Source organism: Alligator mississippiensis, chromosome 5 (genome assembly GCF_030867095.1).
Source record: "Alligator mississippiensis isolate rAllMis1 chromosome 5, rAllMis1, whole genome shotgun sequence".
NCBI classification, from domain to species: Eukaryota; Metazoa; Chordata; order Crocodylia; family Alligatoridae; genus Alligator; species Alligator mississippiensis.
Genome location: NC_081828.1, coordinates 217,562,696 through 217,582,598, shown reverse-complemented (window position 1 = coordinate 217,582,598; position 19,903 = coordinate 217,562,696). Strand labels below are relative to the sequence as shown.

At 44.4% G+C, this 19,903-nt stretch overlaps 1 protein-coding gene across 3 annotated transcripts in view; it reads left to right on the top strand.

The window, feature by feature from the left end:
* Positions 1-19,903, top strand: part of SMARCC1 (SWI/SNF related, matrix associated, actin dependent regulator of chromatin subfamily c member 1) — a 136,446-nt gene that overhangs the window by 94,497 nt on the left and 22,046 nt on the right. For all 3 annotated transcript variants that reach the window (XM_014604464.3, XM_059729271.1, XM_059729270.1), the window contains 2 exons: positions 10,822-10,956; positions 15,113-15,371. In XM_014604464.3, the coding sequence (XP_014459950.3) occupies positions 10,822-10,956; positions 15,113-15,371 (394 nt within the window). The remainder of the gene's footprint in view (positions 1-10,821; positions 10,957-15,112; positions 15,372-19,903) is intronic.

The window sequence follows — 19,903 nt, the reverse complement described above, 5'->3', positions numbered from 1 at the left end:
CAGGATGAATTTAGGCAAATTGTTTCACTTGGTACCAAAATTTTTTCATCTGTAAAATAATTATAACACTGATTCACAGGGAAGTTGGCATCTTTATGAAGAGCTTTGAAATCCTTGTGGAAAGCACTATATATGTACATCGGCTAAGATAACATTTTTCTATTTGTTCAGTGGTCTTGTATGCTGGTGGCATCTAATCAAAAAACTTATTTTTCCTTTGCCTTTTTCACATACTCTTAGCTAAACCCAGGAAAAACAAAAACTATTTATCTGCAGGCTTTATCTAGTAAGTTTGTAGTTGGGATCAGTGTTCCACATGGCAGCTCCTGGTTTATAACGTCTATTGTAGCCACCTCTTAAATGTCCCTCTTAATTCAATGTAATGAATGCTCCCATCTACTTCCTCCTCCTTGTGTTTAATGTGCCTCAGCTGCTTCTCGGATCATACTTTTCACTACTGTTCTTTCTCCGTTCACTATTTACTTTTGCCGAGCCTGCAGCAGTATTCTGACACCACAAACTGGTGCAGGTTTTTGTAATTCATTGTAGAAGATTGGGACCAGTTGGGTTTTAAGAGTGGATCACAGCGCTGAATTTGCTTGTACAATTAAAGGCTCCAATTAATTGTTGCTCTGGGTTGCATTGATAGCATTTATCTACCTGTGTCATGTGACTGTGTCATTCTGACTCCTCTTCAAAAAAAAAAAAAAAGTGATCAGCTAGATTCACTCAAGTAGCATGGTGTGCAACTTGTGGTTCATGCCCCATAGGCCATGTGTTCATTGACAGCCCCCCCCCCAGCCCCATTTTCCAGGGTTGAATGTCTTTGCCTTTTTTGTGACACTGAGTTCCTTGCCAGGCTCATGTTGAACAGACCAATGGAGCAGACTCTGGTAAAGCAAAGTTATCTTCTCTGAAAAAGAAACTTCAGCCGGTTACCACATAGTTTTATGAAACAACTTGTCCGTGCATCTTTAGCAGATCCTCTTGTTGTGTGGACAGGCTTGGCTCAAAGGAAAGCTACAACCATGTTCTTGCCTAAAAGAGGGATTTCTTTGTACCTCGCAACAAGCCAAGCTCCTCCCAGAACAAAAGGCTGGCTAGGAATCTGCGGTCGGTTTGTTTTGGAGACCATGTAGTAACCAGCCGCGGTTCTTTATTCAGCGAAGACAACGCTCCCAGAGTCTTAAATTTGCCTGCTCTAAGCATCGTTAACCACACAGATGGAGACATAATAGCCTGGTTAGGCCTCTCACCAGGCGGGGGACACCCGGGCTCTTTTCTCTGCCCCAAGAAATATTCATTTGTGCAAAGTGGAACAGTTTGAGCAGAGAGGATTTGAGACCCCTGCCTTAAAATGCCCTGTTGCTGCCAGGGGTTTGAGACCCTTTCCTGAGTGGTAGGACACCTGGGCTCGGGTCTCTATTCCAAAACAGACAGAGGGATTTGAAACCAGGTCTCTCTCACCCTAAGCAAGTGGCCTAATCACTGAGCTGCAGGTACGAGGAGTGACATAGTTGCCATGGTCACTTTTCTTAATTTTGAGATCAGTTTACATTTTAAATGTCAGTGCTACTTTTTTCTAACTGGCAGCCTTACATTTAGCTTGGATGCAAAGGTCAAGCTGTGTTTTGTTTCTTGCAACAACAGTATTGAGGATTAAGTCAGAACGTGCATATTGATGCTCAGGCTGGCACAGAAACACCCCACGTTACCTATGGCAGCGCTGCAAAGCAAACAGGAGTGCAGGTTCTCAGTAAAATAAGTAGATCACAAAGCCGTTCGAAAGGTACAGTTCTGGCTTGCTTAATCTCTGTCCGTGATGATGACCTTTCCTTACTCCCCTTTGTGCACTTCTGGTGGGAGATGCAGACAGTCTGTTTGAAAATGCAAAGACCCCTTAGTTTTGCCTCTCGGATTTGGACTGCGTTGTTTTTTTCAGGTGCTGGTACAATAGTCAAAGTGGAAATTGGAAGAAAAGACAGTGGGAATGGGTTGAGTTTTTTGGTGTTTTTTCTTTGTTGTTTATTTGTGTGGGGGGGGTTCTGGAGGGGGGGGGCTATTGCCCCCCCCACATTTTTATGTAATTTCTATAGTACTGTATTATGTGAGGGTCTCACTGACTTAACAGATGCTAAGGTTCAACTCGTACCCCCCCACCCATTTCACAGGTGGCTGAACTCCAGCATGGATGGGATTTGTTGCTGCAGCGTACTTTAAGAGTCCAGAAGACCTTGTCATAACCTGTTCACTCCCTAGAACCGTGCATTTTCTGCGCGTGGGAACAGTAGTGTAGCACAGCGCTAGAATAGCCGTACACAAGAGGAAGTGCTGTCTTTTATTAGGTAGGGTTGCTGTGCGCGGTCCCGTTACTTTTGGGGATAACGGAGCAGAATTGCCTTGCAGACAGAATTCTGAAATGGAAGGTCATGTGAGCAGCCATCTCGCTTACAGGTACAGTCAGGGAAGAGCCGGTCGCTAGGCACTCTGAAACGCTTCACAAAGCAATTAGAGCATGAAAGACCTTGGTTAAAGCCAAATTCTGGTTCCATAACGTGAAACTCTTACAATGAAGTGTGAATCCTTCAGACCACCTGGCCCCCTCATAAGGACTTTTATTTGTCTGCATCTGCCTCTGAAACCCTGGGACTCCTGCTCATAGCAAAACCTCTTATCTGAATGCTGAGCACTTATGTTAAAGGAGCAGCTTCACTTCTGCACTTCAGACTGACGGGCACTTTCAGGCAAACAATCAAGACATCAATAGGCCTGAAACCTAATCTTACTTTTGAGAGCCGTCCTGCATCAAATAAAGCTCATTCCTCTTTTCTTCCTTTTGTAATGCGTCAGAGGCTTAATTTATATGTTAAAATCAAAATGACATGTGTGCGCACATCCCCCCCACCATATTTTATATCTATATCTAGATATCTATAGACAGACCCATATATAGACATGCATATGTATGGGTCTGTCTATCTGTGTGTGTGTGTGTAAAATTCATGTCTATATATATAATATATATGGGTGTGTGCGTGTGTATAAAATGCATGTCTATATATATATATATATATATATATATATATATATAGTGTGCGTGTGTATAAAATGCATGTCTATATATATATATATATATATATATATATATATATATATATATAGTGTGTGTGTGTGTAAAATGCATGTCTATATAGTGTGTGTGTGTGTGTGTGTGTGTGTGTAAAATGCATGTCTATATAGTGTGTGTGTGTGTGTGTGTAAAATGCATGTCTATATAGTGTGTGTGTGTGTGTGTGTGTGTAAAATGCATGTCTATATATATAATATATATGGGTGTGTGCGTGTGTGTAAAATGCATGTCTATATATATGTGTGTGTAAAATGCATGTCTATATATATGTGTGTGTAAAAGGCATGTCTATATATAATATATATGGGTGTGTGCGTGTGTGTAAAATGCATGTCTATATATATATATATATATAAAAATAAATAAAATATATATATAGTGTGTGTAAAATGCATGTCTATATATATATATATATATATAAAAATAAATAAAATATATATATAGTGTGTGTAAAATGCATGTCTATATATATATATATATATATAAAAATAAATAAAATATATATATAGTGTGTGTAAAATGCATGTCTATATATATATATATATATATAAAAATAAATAAAATATATATATAGTGTGTGTAAAATGCATGTCTATATATATATATATATATAAAAATAAATAAAATATATATATAGTGTGTGTAAAATGCATGTCTATATAGTGTGTGTGTAAAATGCATGTCTATATATATATAATAAATATGGGTGTGTGCATGTGTGTAAAATGCATGTCTATATATATGTGTGTGTAAAAGGCATGTCTATATAATATATGGGGGGGTGTATATAAAATGCATGTGTGTATATGTATATGTGTGTGTGTGTGTGTGTATGTATGTGTGTGTGTGTATATATATAGATATATTGTGTGTGTAAGATGCATGTCCATATAATATATGGGGGGGGTGTATAAAATGCATGTCTCTCTCTCTCTCTCTCTCTCTCTCTATATATATATATATATATATAGTGTGTGTGTGTGTGTGTGTGTGTGTGTGTAAAATGCATGTCTATATATAGTGTGTGTGTGTGTGTGTAAAATGCATGTCTATATATAGTGTGTGTGTAAAATGCATGTCTATATAGTGTGTGTGTGTGTGTGTGTGTGTGTGTGTGTGTGTGTGTGTGTGTGTGTGTAAAATGCATGTCTATATATATGCAGGGGTTTAGGTTGTAGCCGTATTGGTCTAAGGACACAGGCAGACAAGGTTCCTTGGGTGAATTTGATATCTTTTATTAGACCAACCCAAATAGTTGGAGAATAGTTATTAAGCAAGCTTGTGGGTTCAAAAACCCTTTGTCAGGCTAAGGAAGTCTCAGCAGTCGGTGTGTACGGTGTTTATGAGCCACCTGGAAGACGACTTCCTCAAGAACTGCACCATCAAACCCTTGGCTATACTTAAGATACATCGATGACATCTTCATCATTTGGACTGAGAACCTGCAATCTCAGATTGAGTTCCATCAGAAATTCAACAGTCGCCATCCCTTCATCCGACTTTCTTTAGCATACTCCTGCACCTGCAAACCTTTGCTATACTTAAGATACATCGATGATGTCTTCATCGTTTGGACTGAGAACCTGCAATCTCAGATTGAGTTCCATCAGAAATTCAGCAGTCACCATCCCTCCATCTGACTTTCTCTAGAATACTTCAGCACCAACATCTCCTTTTTAGACACAATGATCAGTATGCAGAATGGTAAAATACAGACCACAGTATACAAGAAACCCACAGACTAACATACATATCTGCACAGAACCAGCAATTGCCCTAAACACACCAAAAAAGCTGTGATACACAGCCAAGCCCTCAGATACCACCACATTTGTACTGAAGAGCACCCGGGATCGCCACCTCACCAGTCTTAAAAAGGCTTTCACCCAACAAGGACACTCCTGCAAAGAGGTAGATCGCACATTTGAAAGAGCCACCCAGATACCACGTGAAGAACTGCTGCAGTACAGAAGAAAACCCCCGCAAATCGCACACTGCTGGTTATGACCTATCACCCCTCCCTCAAACCTGTATGGAAAATCCTCAAGAAATTGCAACCCATACTAGACAGAGACCCGATTCTTAAAAAGATCTTCCTAGAGCCACCCATCCTAGCCTTCAAACAAGCACCGAACCTCGCCAACCTCATCACCAGAAGGAAACTTCCTCAGGCCCAGAACACACCAAAAGGATCCAGACCGTGCCAGGACAAGAAATGCAAACCCTGCCAACACATCTCCACCACCCCCACTATTACTGCACCCCACAACAGAGCCATCAGCATCCCTGGATCTTACAGCTGCACCTCCAGAAATGTGATATACCTCATCCAATGCACCAAATGCCCTGATGGAAGATATGTAGGAGACCAAACAACAACTGCGCACCAGGATGAACGCACACCGGAAATCTATCAAAGACAATAATACTCAAGTACCGGTGGGGACACATTTCTCACAGGAGGGCCACTCTCTCTCCAATCTCTCAGTCCTAATCCTCAAGGGAAACTTACACAGCACTTCCCAGAGACGAGCCTATGAGCTCCATTTCATCAACTTGCTGGATACTAGAGATCAGGGACTACACATAGACATTGGATTTTTTGGTACATTATAATCTGCCTAGCAACTGACTCCCCAGCCCAGCCCAGCCCCTGGCTTGTTTCATTTTTCATTCCATCCAGGAAGTGCAAACACCGACTGCTGAGACTTCCTTAGCCTGACGAAGGGTTTTGAACCCGAAAGCTTGCTTAATAACTTTTCTCCAGCTATTTGGGTTGGTCTAATAAAAGATATCAAATTCACCCAAGGAACCTTGTCTGCCTATGTCTATATATATATATATATATATATATATATATATATATATATATATATATATATAATTTTGTGTGTGTGTGTAAAATGCATGTCTGTATATATAATATATGTGTGTGTGTATACACCCCCCATACTTTATGTATATATATAAAAGTGTGTATGTACACACGCACGCCATATTTTATATTTGTGTATATCTGTGTGTGTCTGTGTCTATATATGTATACATACACATGTTTATATACATGTGTGATATATTTATATATGTTTACACACACACGTGTATATGTAACGAGAGAGAATCCACATTGTAATTAGGGCCTTTGCACTGTAAAGTAGCAGTGCAGTGCAATGAGGACTTCTCTTCCCATTTGCCCTAAACATCCAGGCAGACTTAAGCTCTTTAGGGAGCCAGGTTGTGTATGTGTGCTGGAGTAACCTCAGCTCTGTTAAACCCCAGTTTACTAGCTGTTCCTATAAAAAGTTGTATGAAACTGCAAGTGTTGCATTAGAAAACCTCCTTGTGTCAAAGGAGTCTTGCAGGGGCTTTTTGGGGATGTAGGCTGGTGAATGGGAGAATGTTTTTATTTTTTGCCCCTCTTTGGGCTAATCTGGTGTTTGGCTGGGGCAGGTCAGTAGGGACACAGCTTCTGTTCCCACATCTGTGAATGCCTTGTTTGAATTTGGGCTAGTTCTTTCACATCTTCGCTACTGTTTCCTATCTGTGGACTAGGGTTTATAATCCACACAGGCAGCTTGTGAGTATTTTAAATTCCTTTGGGGAAAGACTGTTAAATGCAGAGTACTAGTATGTTCTTGCTTGCAATACGCCCCCTTTACATCGTTCTCCTTCCTCACGCTAGATGACTAAATCGATCTTTTTTTTTTTTCCTTGCCATAAAGAAATGCAGCTAAAGGGAGACCTAGGGAATCCCTTTCAGCATCTTTCTTCTGCGGATGCCCTTTCCCTGAACATAGTTTTAGTGCCCTTTACTGGGTCATGCAATTGAGCAAAGCAGCCTCCAGAAAGGCTGCTGATCCATGGATAATAAGGCCAGAAGGGCCCATTGTGCTCATCTGGCTCATGCTCTTGCATGACACGGGATCAGGTTTCATTTTTGTTCCAAGTCCAATTGTTTAGGGTTGAACTAAAGAAGATCTTGGAACAGGGTGGAGGGGACGGAAACAATCGGACTTTAATAGAAAACTGCCAGTGATGCAGAATCCACCACAGCCCTTTGCCCAGTGGTCCTCAACCTTGACAGCCTCAAGGCCCCCTTGGAAAATGGCAGCTCTTAGTTTTCGCTTGGTTTTTGACTACAGAAAAATGAGACCCATTTTTCTGTTGCAAAGAGCTTGAGAAGCTCACAACAAGGCAGAAAGAAATCCATAATGTTAAAAACAATTTGAAAACCAGGTTTATCTTGTGCATCATGTTTGCACACCCAGCCTTGTACCCTATGACACACTGGAAAGGATCTCAAGGCACCCCGGGGTGCCACGGCACCTTGGTTGAGAATCGGTGCCATAGCAAGTGGTATATTACTCCCTAAGTCAGTGCTTTATTTCTAGTCTGATTTTTGTCTTACTTCGGCCTAATAGGATCTTGTCATTCCTTTGTCTCCCAGACTCAAAAGTTTTCTATCAGCAGATTTGTTCCCTCCAGTCCTGAGTTCCTACAGCACCTATTTGGGGAACTTGCTGGCAGCCTAGTTCTCAGCTATTCATGTGATCCCTTTCATAACCCCACTGAGTTCTCCCTTAAAGGCTGTGGCGAGGCTTCTCGGTCCCTCTGCTCCTCTTGAAAGGCAGCTGTCCAACTTCCAACCTATTTTTACCCACGTCCAGTTCACACCCACTTTTTCTTGTGCCATCATTGTCCTTTTAGCTTCAGCGGCTCTTCTCTCTCTATTTAACCTGATCTGTTCGTGGGGAGGCATGTATCCGCAGTTGGCCTTTGTTTTGCTAGGTTAAACAAAGCCAAGCTCTTCAGGTCTCCACTGGGAAGGGAGATGCTCCATTAGCTTAATCGCCCTAGTGACCCTCCTCTGCATCTGCTCCGGGTCCAGTTCATCTGTTAAATGTAGGTGACCAGAGTTGTACACACATTCCAGGGCAGGTTTTACCAGTGCTTTGTATAGTAGTATTACTACTTTCCTGGAAATCTTTCTCCTGCTCCATCCTAGGAGTGTATTTACCTTTCTCTTGGCTGCATCATTTCAGTCACTTGCACTCCTCCCGCGATTGACTAATGCACAAAGTATTTATAGACCGTGATAGTCATCCATTAATCTTCTTCTGATAAGCTCAATAGAGTGAGCTCCCTGTGCGTTCACTATAAAGGATGTTTTCCAGTCCTCTCATTATTCTCATGTCTCTTCTCTTAACTCCCCAATTTATTGACATCTTTCAGCTGTATGCTCCAAAAGTATTGCAGTAATGGTTGAGCTGGTGTCGAATAGAGCTGTAACCACACTACTCCTCGAGAGTCTCCTGTTTATACATCTAAGAATTGCTTTAGCCTTTCTGATCGTGGCCGTGCACTGGAAGTCAGGAGGGATAAGCATCTGAACACGATCCCCACGTCTCTGAGTCACCACTTCCAAGATTAGGTCTCCTGTCCTGTAAGTGACCTGCATTCATTTATCCGAGGTGCATGATTTCAGGTTTAGCTTTATTAACACACACATCGTTGTCTCATACCAGCCCATCAGGCAAGCCAGATCGCTAAATTGGTGTCCTGTTCTCCTTGCTTAGCATCCTCTCAGTGTTTGGCAGTGGCAAAACTTGTCAGTAGTGATATGCATCCCTTCCTCCTCCCTTCTAGGCTTGTTGGGGTGTTATGCAACATAAGGCTGAGAACCAGTTCCTTTGGGTCCTTCTTGAAGAGCGCCTGCTATGTGCTGTTTTCTTATTACAGTTTTATTTTGAGACCAGTTGGCCACGTTCATCCATTTGATGCGTACCATGTTGATTTCTACATGGGTCCAGTTTCCTTTCAAATGCTCTGTGGTACCCAGGGAAATGCTCGACAAAAGGCCAGGTTTACATAGACTGCACTGCCTCTTATCAACCAAACTTTTGGACCCTCCTAAAATACCAGGCTAGTTTGATAAGAACTGTTTTCTGTAAGCCCATGTTGATTGGCATGGATTGTATTACCGCCCCCTAACTCTATTAATAAAGAGTCTTATCAGCCGTTCTCTTACCTTCTCCCAAACGGCTGGTTGGTTGTTTGGCCTATAATGAGTCAGGTCATCCCATTTACCTTTTGAAATACTGCCATAACCTACTTTTATTTCCTAGTCCTCTGGAACTTTGCCCAGTCTTCCAAGGCTTTGCAAAATCAGCATTAACGATCCAGAGAGCTTCTTGGCTGACTTTTTGAAGCTCCTGAATACAAGTTTTCTGGATCTGCTGTTTTTAAGTGTCCAATTTACTTTGTTGCTCTTTAACATTCCCCTTCCTGATGAATGCACATTGACTCTCCCTCCCCAAATATGCTTGGTTGGCACTTTTCAAATGTTCTATGATTGATTTAATTCTTGATCCCACATTACAGTTTGGAAAACTAAGGCATGGGGAAGTGAAGTAAGTAGTCCCAAACTGCACACTCCGGCAGTGTTGGAAGCGCTTAATTCCTGTGCTAAGGCCACTGAACCCTTTTCTTGTAGTATGAGTTTTACTCTCTGTTGTGGTCTGCTGGAAGTGCGTGTTCAGCAAACCCAACCTATTTTCTCCCCAAAAGTGTACAAGCATCATGGTGCTACCACATCGTACCTAATCGTGACCACACCAGAAAATAAGGTTTCAGACACTGTTCCCTGGCTCAGCTCTACAAACCAAACAGCCGGCTTTGCTGAATTCTGCATTTTGTTTCTGAACAGAGATGTGATGGTGGCTAGTACATTTTGCCATTTAAGAACTCATTCTTCCTTTTCCCTTCATGGTTGAAACTTAAAATACTAGAGCATTTTACAAATAAAAGGCAGACAATGTCATTGTATTTAATGACTGTCTCATTTAGATATCATTTATTTAAATGATTAATCCTCTTCAGACATGCATGTGCAGTAGTAAAGATAAACCTTGTGGGGGATCTTTGAGGCTGGTTGGTTTTGTCTGTAGTCTATTTTTTGCTCTCTCACATTTTGAATGTAGCCTTGCTTTTAGCTTTTCATAAAATGGGACTGCTGTGATAACTGGTTATAAAGGAAAATGGGGGTTTCTTTTATGGATACTTTGAAAGCGTATTAGGCAGAGAGTCAGGCTGGGTAGACTCTCTCCTAGGCTGAAGCAGAATGACTACATTGGGAACAACATAAATCTTTACTTGACTGCTGTAGGATGCTGTAATGGGGTCCATTTTTAACTAGTTATATGATTTCAAATCCAGCTGAGCAAAGATCTCTACAATGGCTGTTGCATGCCTCCAGTCACTACTTAGCCCTCCTGTATGTGTTGTTCCATGCAGTAGACATCATTAATGAGATCTGTTTTAGATGATGCGCGTTCCTCAGCTACTATAACCTGCTAACCTTAGACTTAGTTTCTTTTCCCCACATTATAATACCTCTGTGCCACTTACTCACAATGCTGAAAGGCTTGAAGTAACATGACCCTGCCGAGGGGCAGTACTCTTCGTGCGAGAGCCTAGCATCTATCTGCTTTGACTAAAAAGTCCTGGAGGCGTAGGATGATTGTTGATTGTCCTTCTGAACTTAAAAGATTGAAAGTGAATAACAAATAGATGTTTGACAAAAGTGAACAAAGTTGGAACGCAGGCACCGGTTCATATGTGGTTGTTTAATTCTGTAACTCCCTCCTGTAACAGATGAGTGTGTGGCTAAACTTTGTATGTTTTACCCTCAGCACCTGGCAGCAGTGGAAGAGAGAAAGATCAAATCTTTGGTAGCCCTCCTGGTGGAAACACAAATGAAGAAACTGGAGATCAAGCTTCGTCATTTTGAGGAGCTGGAAACGATCATGGACAGAGAGAAAGAAGCTGTAAGTGCAGAAGATGTTGTCTCCCATATCCTAGAGCAGAACCATTGGCTGAAGAGATCTGTGCTGTAAGGACAGTTGGGGCATTAACAGATCCCTCCTCACGTTTCACGGGGGAAATTTGTCTGGAGATGAGGAGAAACTTTGGCTCTGAAGGTGGTCAGGGGTTGGAACAGGTGCCCAGAGGAACTATGGAGTGTCCATCCCTGGCAGGTTTTTCGAGAGCAGGTTGGACAGACACTTGGCTGGGATGGTTTAGTCGGGGATGATCCTGGCTTGAGCAGGGGGTTGGACTAGATGTGACCTCCGGAGGTCCCTTCCAGCCTTACTTTCCAATGACCCTGTGATTTAATTTGCCTCTCAGAGGTGTGCCTCTGGAATCTCTTTTATATCCCAAATTAGTACCGTCTGTTCCCCTCACCCACAGCTGTGTTTGGACGTGGGGTTACGGCTCACTGGTGCTCTGAGGAGGCTACAGTTGAGCGGTAACCAATATCTGAGTCAAGAATAGATACCATTTTCCAAAGAGAACAGGATGGGGAACAGCCTCTGACATCTAGCTTGGGTATGGGCTTTAGAGAAACCAACCCTCTGCCTCGTCTTTTTTACTTTGGTTTCTGTCCAAAGTTATATTTTTAACCTGGTTGGTCTTTTTCTGTTCCTGGAAAAAGTTGCCTCCACAGCTCCCAGGAGCCTGCGTCTCCTGCTCAGCACTTTCTGTGTGTGTTTGCTCAACCTGGAGTGCCCTCCCAGTGCAGGTGCTGTCCTCTGGGGATAGTCAGGTGCCTTAACCTGTAGAGCTCCCTGGGCAGATTAAATATCTCTGAGCTGCAGGGTGAAAGTGCAGCTCTAAGAGGAGGGAAAACCAAAGGAGGTTACAGGGATGGCAAGAATTGGGATGTGATGGGGAAGCAGTTGGTTAAAGGGGACAGAAGAAGAAAGAGCAATGGGATAAGGGAGAGGGGCCAAGAAGACAGATGTGGGGGGAGGAGGTCGGTGGAGGGGAGGGAGAGTGCCTTCGAGTAAAAGACCCCGTGCTTTTGTTTTGGTCTTGGGAAGGGCCTTGGGTTCTTCCCAGCACAGATGCAGAGATCCTAAAACAAGCGAACGGCAAGGGCATCAGCCATTCTTGGTTTCTTCAGTCGCTCTGTTTCGCTGTCAGCGACTACTTTGCCAGCCCCTGGTACGCGTTCAAAATCGGGAATACCACAGAGGAGGTGCAGTGCGCGCAGATTTGTCACTGGTGGCTGTGGTGTTTGCAGAGCCAAGCTTTGATTCATTTGTTGGCTGTTTTTCCAGATGAGACCTTGTGTCCGCCTAACTACGGCAATGAGCCCAAAATAAAATGTTTCATCAGGGACTCGTTGCCTTTTCCATACCCCCGTGGATTCGTTTGCTGTCCCTCTCGTGCAGAGGATGGTGGCGAGATGAGATACTGACATGTAATTCTGGGTTTTTCCTACTCATCCTAATAGAGTTAATGGAATTTACATCCTTGTCCTGGCATTAATCAGACTGATAGGGTTTGACAAACTGGTCTCTTATCACAACTGAATGTCAACAAGGGTTTCCTCTTTGCTCGGCTTCCTCTGCTGTTCCAGCGTGGCATCTGCCTCTGACACTGATTGGCAGCTCAAGAAATGGCCGTAACTAGGTTGAAAAGGCTCTCTGTGCATCTCCTTATCTTTGGGGGATGTAGTCTGTTACAATGACATCCCTTTCTCCATTCTGAGGCACATGACATTTTCCTTTTTAAAATGTATGTAGAAACTTGCCCCCTGGCTCCTGGTGGCTAAAATGCAGCTTTATTCCCCTGACATCCTGGATATTTAGCAGAGTAATTAATTTAACAAAAGGAGAAGTTCAGGAGTGGTGTTGCGGGCTCTCTGCGCACGTCCTTCCAGCTGTACTCAAGTTGTCGCAGCCCTGTGTTAAAGGTCACCTACTTGTTACTGCTGGAAGACATCCCCCACTTGGGGCTGGAAGGGACGGGGTTTTAGGCACTGCGCATTATGTTTAATTTGTAATCTGAAGCAATTTCAGCACCGTCAGCTCAGATGGCGTGTCTGGAGGCTCTATAGATAGGAGCCTTGCTGACCCAGACTTTGGGGTAACACATGAATGAATGCATTCTTTAGTGCGGAGGGAGGGGGAAAGCAGAGGGTGGGCTGGTGACGGCTGTTGTAGCGGTAAAGAATACATCCACACAGCAGTTGCTTTTTGCAGTATCCCTGTGGATTAGATCGCTTCTCTTTTTGAAAACATTTTACACCTTGCTCCAGTTGTAAATGTGGTGGAGAAGCTTCTCTCATTCCTGGCCATGGCACTCTCTGCCTCTCCCCCCACCAGTTTGTTTTTTGGGGGGGTTTTTTAGTGGCCAGGCATATTTTTAGGCATGTGTTGGCATTGTGGGAATACTCATAATGGCATCCCATTGGATTGCCCTCTTGAGATGTACTGTAACGAGATGATGGCATGAAGCTGGAGAGGCGGGGACATGGTAGCACATAAAAGCGTGCTGCAGCGGTACTTCCCTTTATTCAGCCTTGCTCTTGGAGCACTTGCCGTAATTCTGTGGTGAACTGCCCACCACCTCTTTGCTTTGCTTTCACACAAGCACCATCACACCACTGGTGTATTTGTCCCTTCGTTTGAGCAGATTCCTCCTGGTAACGTCAAATCGGTCAAGGACACAGAAATCATAGCAGGGTGAATAAACACGTCATGGTCATTACATGCTGAAAAACATTCCCCAACAAGAGCTATGCATTATTCATTAGTGTCCCCATCTGGTTCTGTTTGTGAATGCCTGCTCTGTAGCAGAAGGCTGTTCTCATGCATGTGCTGGAGGTGAGCGTCTGCTACATGGGTGGAGTTGGGGGGTCTTTGTGTGTTGTGAAAGGGTGCTCCCGAAGATTAAAGGCCTCTGAATGCAAGCAAAGTGTTAAACCCCAAAGCACGGCTTGTTGCTTAAAGCACTCCCCTTCGAGCCTGGAGAGAAGAGATGCAACTTTCTGTAATGTGGGTTTTTAGCTTCCATGGGTTTTTTCACTTGATTTAAGAAATCATAACCACCATCACTTTTTCCTTCCTTCCCTAGGAAGAGACGGCTTAGCCAGAATCCAGACAAAGGCAATTCATATCCACAGAGCATAATTCAACCACATGGAGATTGCAGGGGAATTAGGAGAGGAATGTATTAGCTGCCTGTCTTCTAGGCTGATATTGGTTTCTGATCTGCTTCCTAGTTAGCATAGAGAGGATGTCTGTTTAAATGAGGTTGCCAGCTGGCATAGTTCATACTCAAGTCTCCACAAATCCAGTTTCTCCACATTTTCACTAGTTTCTTTCATGGCTGCCTGAACAGAAGGGGTTTGTATAGTTCTGGTGAAAAGTGTTGTTGTAAACCTCCACCAGACTAAAGGATGTATGCTTTGTATGTTAAATGCTGCTGATTTTAAACGACTCGGATATTTTTCAAGCGAGTTATGGCTTAATGTACCAGGCTTGCTGACCATGATGAAACACTCACCAGGGGACTTGCAGTAAGAATCCAGTTCTGCAGTTAACAGATTTATTTAGTGTCTTGGTTGTGGGTTACAAGGCTTGGCCTCTGAACTCCCACAGCGACCTGTTGGTAAAAGAAGTTGAAGGGAGAGTCATCCTGCTTAAACTGCCCCGTGTATAAGCCAGAGCCAGTGACGAGTAGGTCATGGCGATGTGCAGCTCTTACTCTGGAAATTGGGGCCTGTAGTGTGTGTTGCGGGGGCAGAACTTGATGGTGAAGGATTTCCACAGGGGATTTCTCGGGTTGTATGTGGTTAGGACACGGTGACTTTCTGAACATGGTGCAAGGCAGTGACTGGATGCTGGTGAAGGTTTGGAAATGAGTGCAGGTTGGCCATTCATACCGTTTATCTTGTAGACAACTGTAGTGGCATTGCCGAGGCCAAAAGCACCACGGTAAATTTTACCTACAGCAAATAGCACTGGGCAGCATCCCTCATTAATAGTATGTGCTGTCGCTGACTGGGGAGTAGTGCTGAGCTGAACAGATGTTCCCATCTGGTTATAAGAACTTCTGGAGGACGTGACCTTCCTACACCTTCTCGATTGTAACTTAGCTGTGTTCTCTCTTTCTCCCCTGGCTTGACTGTAGCTAGAACAGCAGAGGCAGCAACTGCTGACAGAGCGCCAGAACTTCCACATGGAGCAGCTGAAATATGCTGAATTACGGGCTCGCCAGCAAATGGAGCAGCAGCACAGTCAGAACGCCCAGCAGTCGCACCAGCACTCCAGCGGGCCGGGCATGAACCCACTCGGGGCGCCCACGCATCCGGGCTTGCTGCCCCATCAGCAGCCCCCTCCGTACCCCATGATGCATCACCAGATGCCCCCTCCTCACCCACCGCAGCCAGGTAAGAGATCAGTGTGACAGGTCTGTCTGCACCCTTTGTGATGGACTTCAGCTGGGAAAGAAAAGAGGCAGTGCTAAGTTAAGTTGCACAGAGTCGCACGTGGATTCATTTAGCGTGGTACTTACGGTATAATAGGTGCCTCTGACAAAGCGGGGAGGCAGTTTGAGGCCAGAGTGGTTCATGCGATTCCCTGACGTAGCGTCATTTGGTCACTCTCCTCAACCGTGCCATAGCTGCAGCCTGCCTTTGTTGACAAGCCTAGAATCAGGCAGTCAAAGCATTTTTGTTTCTTTTCCTTGGGTTGCTTCTTGCTTATGTTAGGATATGCGAGTGAAACCTGGCGTCTCCCCAGTATCCCTGTTACTCACTGGTTCAGCGATGCTTCTTTCCAGCTCTTCTTACGGAAGGCCGCTTGTCGTCATTGTCATCCCCGTACCAACCTGGAGACACTCCAGGGCAAAGCCAGCCCACGTCAACATGGAAATAGCAGCTCTGAACATTTTCCAGGTGCCAGGAAAAGTGCACCAAAAACGAATACGTTATTCTACCCTTGTTTTCAGTGTAGCATCCTTCACTCCTGCCACCAAAATGTTGGTGGGTGGGTTGTAAGTGCTGTAAATGCAAATGTGTTGCTGGCCTAGATTATTCATAACAAATAGCCAGCATTTTGCTACTATATAAAGATGGAGAGAGAGTCCCTGGCAGGGAGAGATCCTGCAGTCTGCATTAGACAGAACAGGAAGAGAATGGGGAAGAAGAAGGGGCACTAGAAGCAGAGGGAAGAGGATGCTAAAATAAGCAGCTCCGATATGCAAGAGACCAAAGCAGAGTGAGAGGAAAGGAGTGGGGAGCACGAGTGCTAATTCCAGGGGCAGGGGATTTGGAAAGAGCAGAAGAGGGGTACCTCATGCATGGGAAGCGAATGCTGTTTAGGGACAGGAAGCAGTGGAAGGAAACGCATGAAAGCCAGAGTGGGCATCGGAGCTAGCGGGAGCAACAGGACGAGGCGGGCAGAGCACCGGCAGGGAAGAGCAATGCGAGACTGCAAGAGCTGTGCCTCTTGCTACTTTGCTTCCTTGCAGTGAGTTAAGGCATGCTTCTACCGATTGAATTTCCTGGAGGATGTTCTGGTTTGTAGGCAGCTACTGCTGAGGATTTGCAAGTTTTTTTGTGAGGATTTGCTGTGGACTTTCTAGTCAGCTGTGTAAACTCCAGTGCCTAAAAGAGCAGTTGGGAGACTCCATTGGTTCCCTCACCTTCTCTCAGATGCCCCAAAAAATCCATCTCCAAAACTAGAAAAAGGGTGGGGTAAAAGAACACCCCTCAATAGAAAGAGCAAATTCCCAAGCAGTTTTTATACATCATAAACAAGCAAATTAGGGGATCTGCATCCTTTGCAGGTCCCCTTCAAAGACCTTGAAATCTGAAGTTATGGGCCAGGGATATTGGTGATATGGTCAGAACAGCTGGAAGGGAGCCTGTTATTAGGCATCCCATGTTCAAATGTAAGAATGAAGAGGTATAATAGAGGGAGGGTTAGTGAATGGGGTGGGAGCATGGACGGTGATGAAGTTGTAGTAGTTGAAGTGTGAATGATTGAGAGGCACTGAAGGAAAGCAGATTTTGGAACAGTTTTAAGAGTGAAGTGACTAGACTTGGTGAGGCTGCATACGAGGAGAGGAGGTAGGAGACCACAATGGCTCCCAATGTCAGGAGCATCACAGTGTGCGTAGCAGAGACTGATCTTCGGTAACAGAACGGTCCATCAGACTCCTGCCGCAGCCGTCCTGCTTCTGGTCGTCTCTTGCAGCAGTTAAAGTGACTCCTTTGTCAGGTCAGCTGCGATGATCCAAGTGATGCATGACCTTTTTCATGCAGTAGAACAGAAGCATCCTCCCCTGTCTGGAGTCCAGTGCTGCTCCCCAACTGCTCTCCTAACTTTTTCATCCCAATCCTCTGAACAAGTAAGATGTCCAGTAGAAAAGATCAGAGAGCACCACGTATCTGTTACTTTGCAATGGAAAAAAAATCCAGCCAGTTCCAAAAAAAACCCCCCAAAAAACTTTTGAATCACGCTTACAAAATGTGCTACTGTATTCTGCAATAATGGGCCAATCAATCCATGCTCCATTACAATGATACTGTAGTGTTTGGGATGGGCTAGCAGAGTCTTAAGTATGAAAGGCTATTGGAGCTCTTCAGGTAGAGGAATCTAACCCACAGGAAACCAGTAAACGCCAAAAATTTACAGTGGGCAACAGGGAGGATGACAACTCGGCTGCCACTGTGGAATTTGAAAAGCAGATAGGTAAACATGGGGGACAAATTGCTTATCAGAAGTAGAAAGCCAGAAAGAATCAGTGGATTAACATCATGGGTAAAAGGGAAAAATGATGAAGATACATGTTGCCAAGGCAGTGAATGAGTTCATTGCTTTGTTCTTCAGTGCTGAGGAGATTCTTGCCTTTGGACCGATTCTTTTCTGAGGATAAAGGTAAGACATTTTCAGAGGCTGAGATATCAGAAAAGGTGCACGTTGGTAATTTAACATTCAGTTAGTTCCTCGTCCCAGCTGGGCCGTTCAGAAGTTGTGGTGGAGCCTAGGAATGAAGTCACTGACCCACTAGCAAGAGATTCAGCGTCTCATTATAACTAACCGCTTTTCCAGAGGACTGTAGGGTAGCAAGCATCGTTGTTCTTAGGGTTTTGAAAAGTGCTGCGGGTGAGCTGGGGGATTAAAGACATGGAAGCCCTGCCTTTGTACCTGCCAAATGAGCTGAAGTGATGATTAAAAACAGAGTAGCACCACGTGGAAGATAATGATATGATGGTCTAACAAGCAGCTTTTGCAAAGGAAAGAAATCCTTGCTAATGTCCTGTGGGGTTTTTTTTTTTTGATCATGTCTATAGAGTAGTTGATAAAGGAGAGCTGGTAGATTATTTAGGCACTGAGAAGGTCTCCCGCAAGAGGCTACGGAAGAGTTAGTTATGGGATGAGATGTGGATGTTGTCGAGAGCCAGTAACTAGCTTGGAGACGGAAAGCAGAGAGTGGACTGAGTCGATATTTGTTCTGGTAAAAGGTGTGCTGCGGGGGCCACAGTGCTCCAGGTGAGATCCTGTATTAAATGCATGTTCTGGGAAAGATCAGTGAAGTGGCAGAATGCAAGTGAAAGTGTGATGTAGGGAGAAGGCAGGGCAGTGTGGCACCTCTTAGGCTAAATTGTGCAGAGAAGCATAGCTTCCCTAATTGGAGAAGTGGGGATGGAAGGGACCTCCATGGGTCACGTCTAGATCAGTCCCTGTCCAGACCATCCTGCACAAATCCATTGTCTAACCTATTGGCAAAACGACACAGTCAACCCTGACACGACCATGAAACCTAGATCTTCCTTCTGTGTCCAAGGCTGTTAAAAATAAATAAAGAAAACAATGCTCGAGAGATCCAAGGAAGGGGTCTGTACCCCTTGCTTCAGAGGAGGGAACCCCCCGCCCCTAGCCTATACCAGTCAGACCATGGGGTAAAATTCCTTACTGACCCAAAATATGACAATTGGTCTGATCCTAAACAGAGCCAGATGCTTTGAATGGTCATATGGAGTGCAGGGTGCGAATAGAAAGGAATTAAGTCCTTTAGATGCAATGGATAGGGAAAGGGGAAGCGAAGAAGGGGGCACCGCTGAGGGGGGCAAAGGTGGGTTGAAGAGCTCAAAAGGAAGAAACAAAGCAGTTAACCCACTGAGGGAAGAAGGGTTATAAAGCCTAGTTAAGGTAATGGGGTAAGAATCCATAGTCCCCGCGGGTTGAGACCCTTCTTAACGCACCTTAGTCCATAGATGCTTTCTTGTTATGCAGTCTCACATTCAAGTTTGGTTTTGAAAGTTTTAAGAGCAGCCACTCTGAGAGAGATCAGTGCTGGGGTGTCTAGAGAGGTTGAAGTGTCCCACTTCTGTGTCTTTTTAGAATTGATGTCACATCGGTGTCCGTTCCTTTTTTTTCACGTAGGGATTGGCCTGTCTGTCCAAGGTGAACTGCGGGGGGGCACTGGAAGCAGGTGATGGCAGGTAGAGGAGCAGGTGAATGGATCTCAGATGTCATAGTGGTGTTTGGTCTAGTGATGATGTGGTCTGTCTTGATGAAGCGGCATTGCATTGCCTTGCCTTGCCTTATGGCTTGGTGAGAATAGAAATGAAGCAGCCTATTGCTGGAGAGATGCTGTTTTTAGGTTGCGGGGGCTGCCCATAAGCCAGGTTAGGCTTGTACCCAAGACTGCCTTGAAGATGGTTGTCACTTTGCAGGACATGCTGGAGGTCTTGTAAGTGTAGGAGTCCCCACTTCAGATCTTTACGGCATGCATCCTGATCAGAACAGACCCATTTGTAGCGTAGAGCTTGGCTCTAGTTGTGTGCTTCAGGTGGAAGCTGGTGGTCTGGAGGTAGTTGTAGCGGTCACTTGGTTTCTGATGCAGTGTGATGGTGATTTGGCCCTTGCAAAGTTTCACAGTGGTGTCCAAGAAATGAGTTTGCTCAGTGAA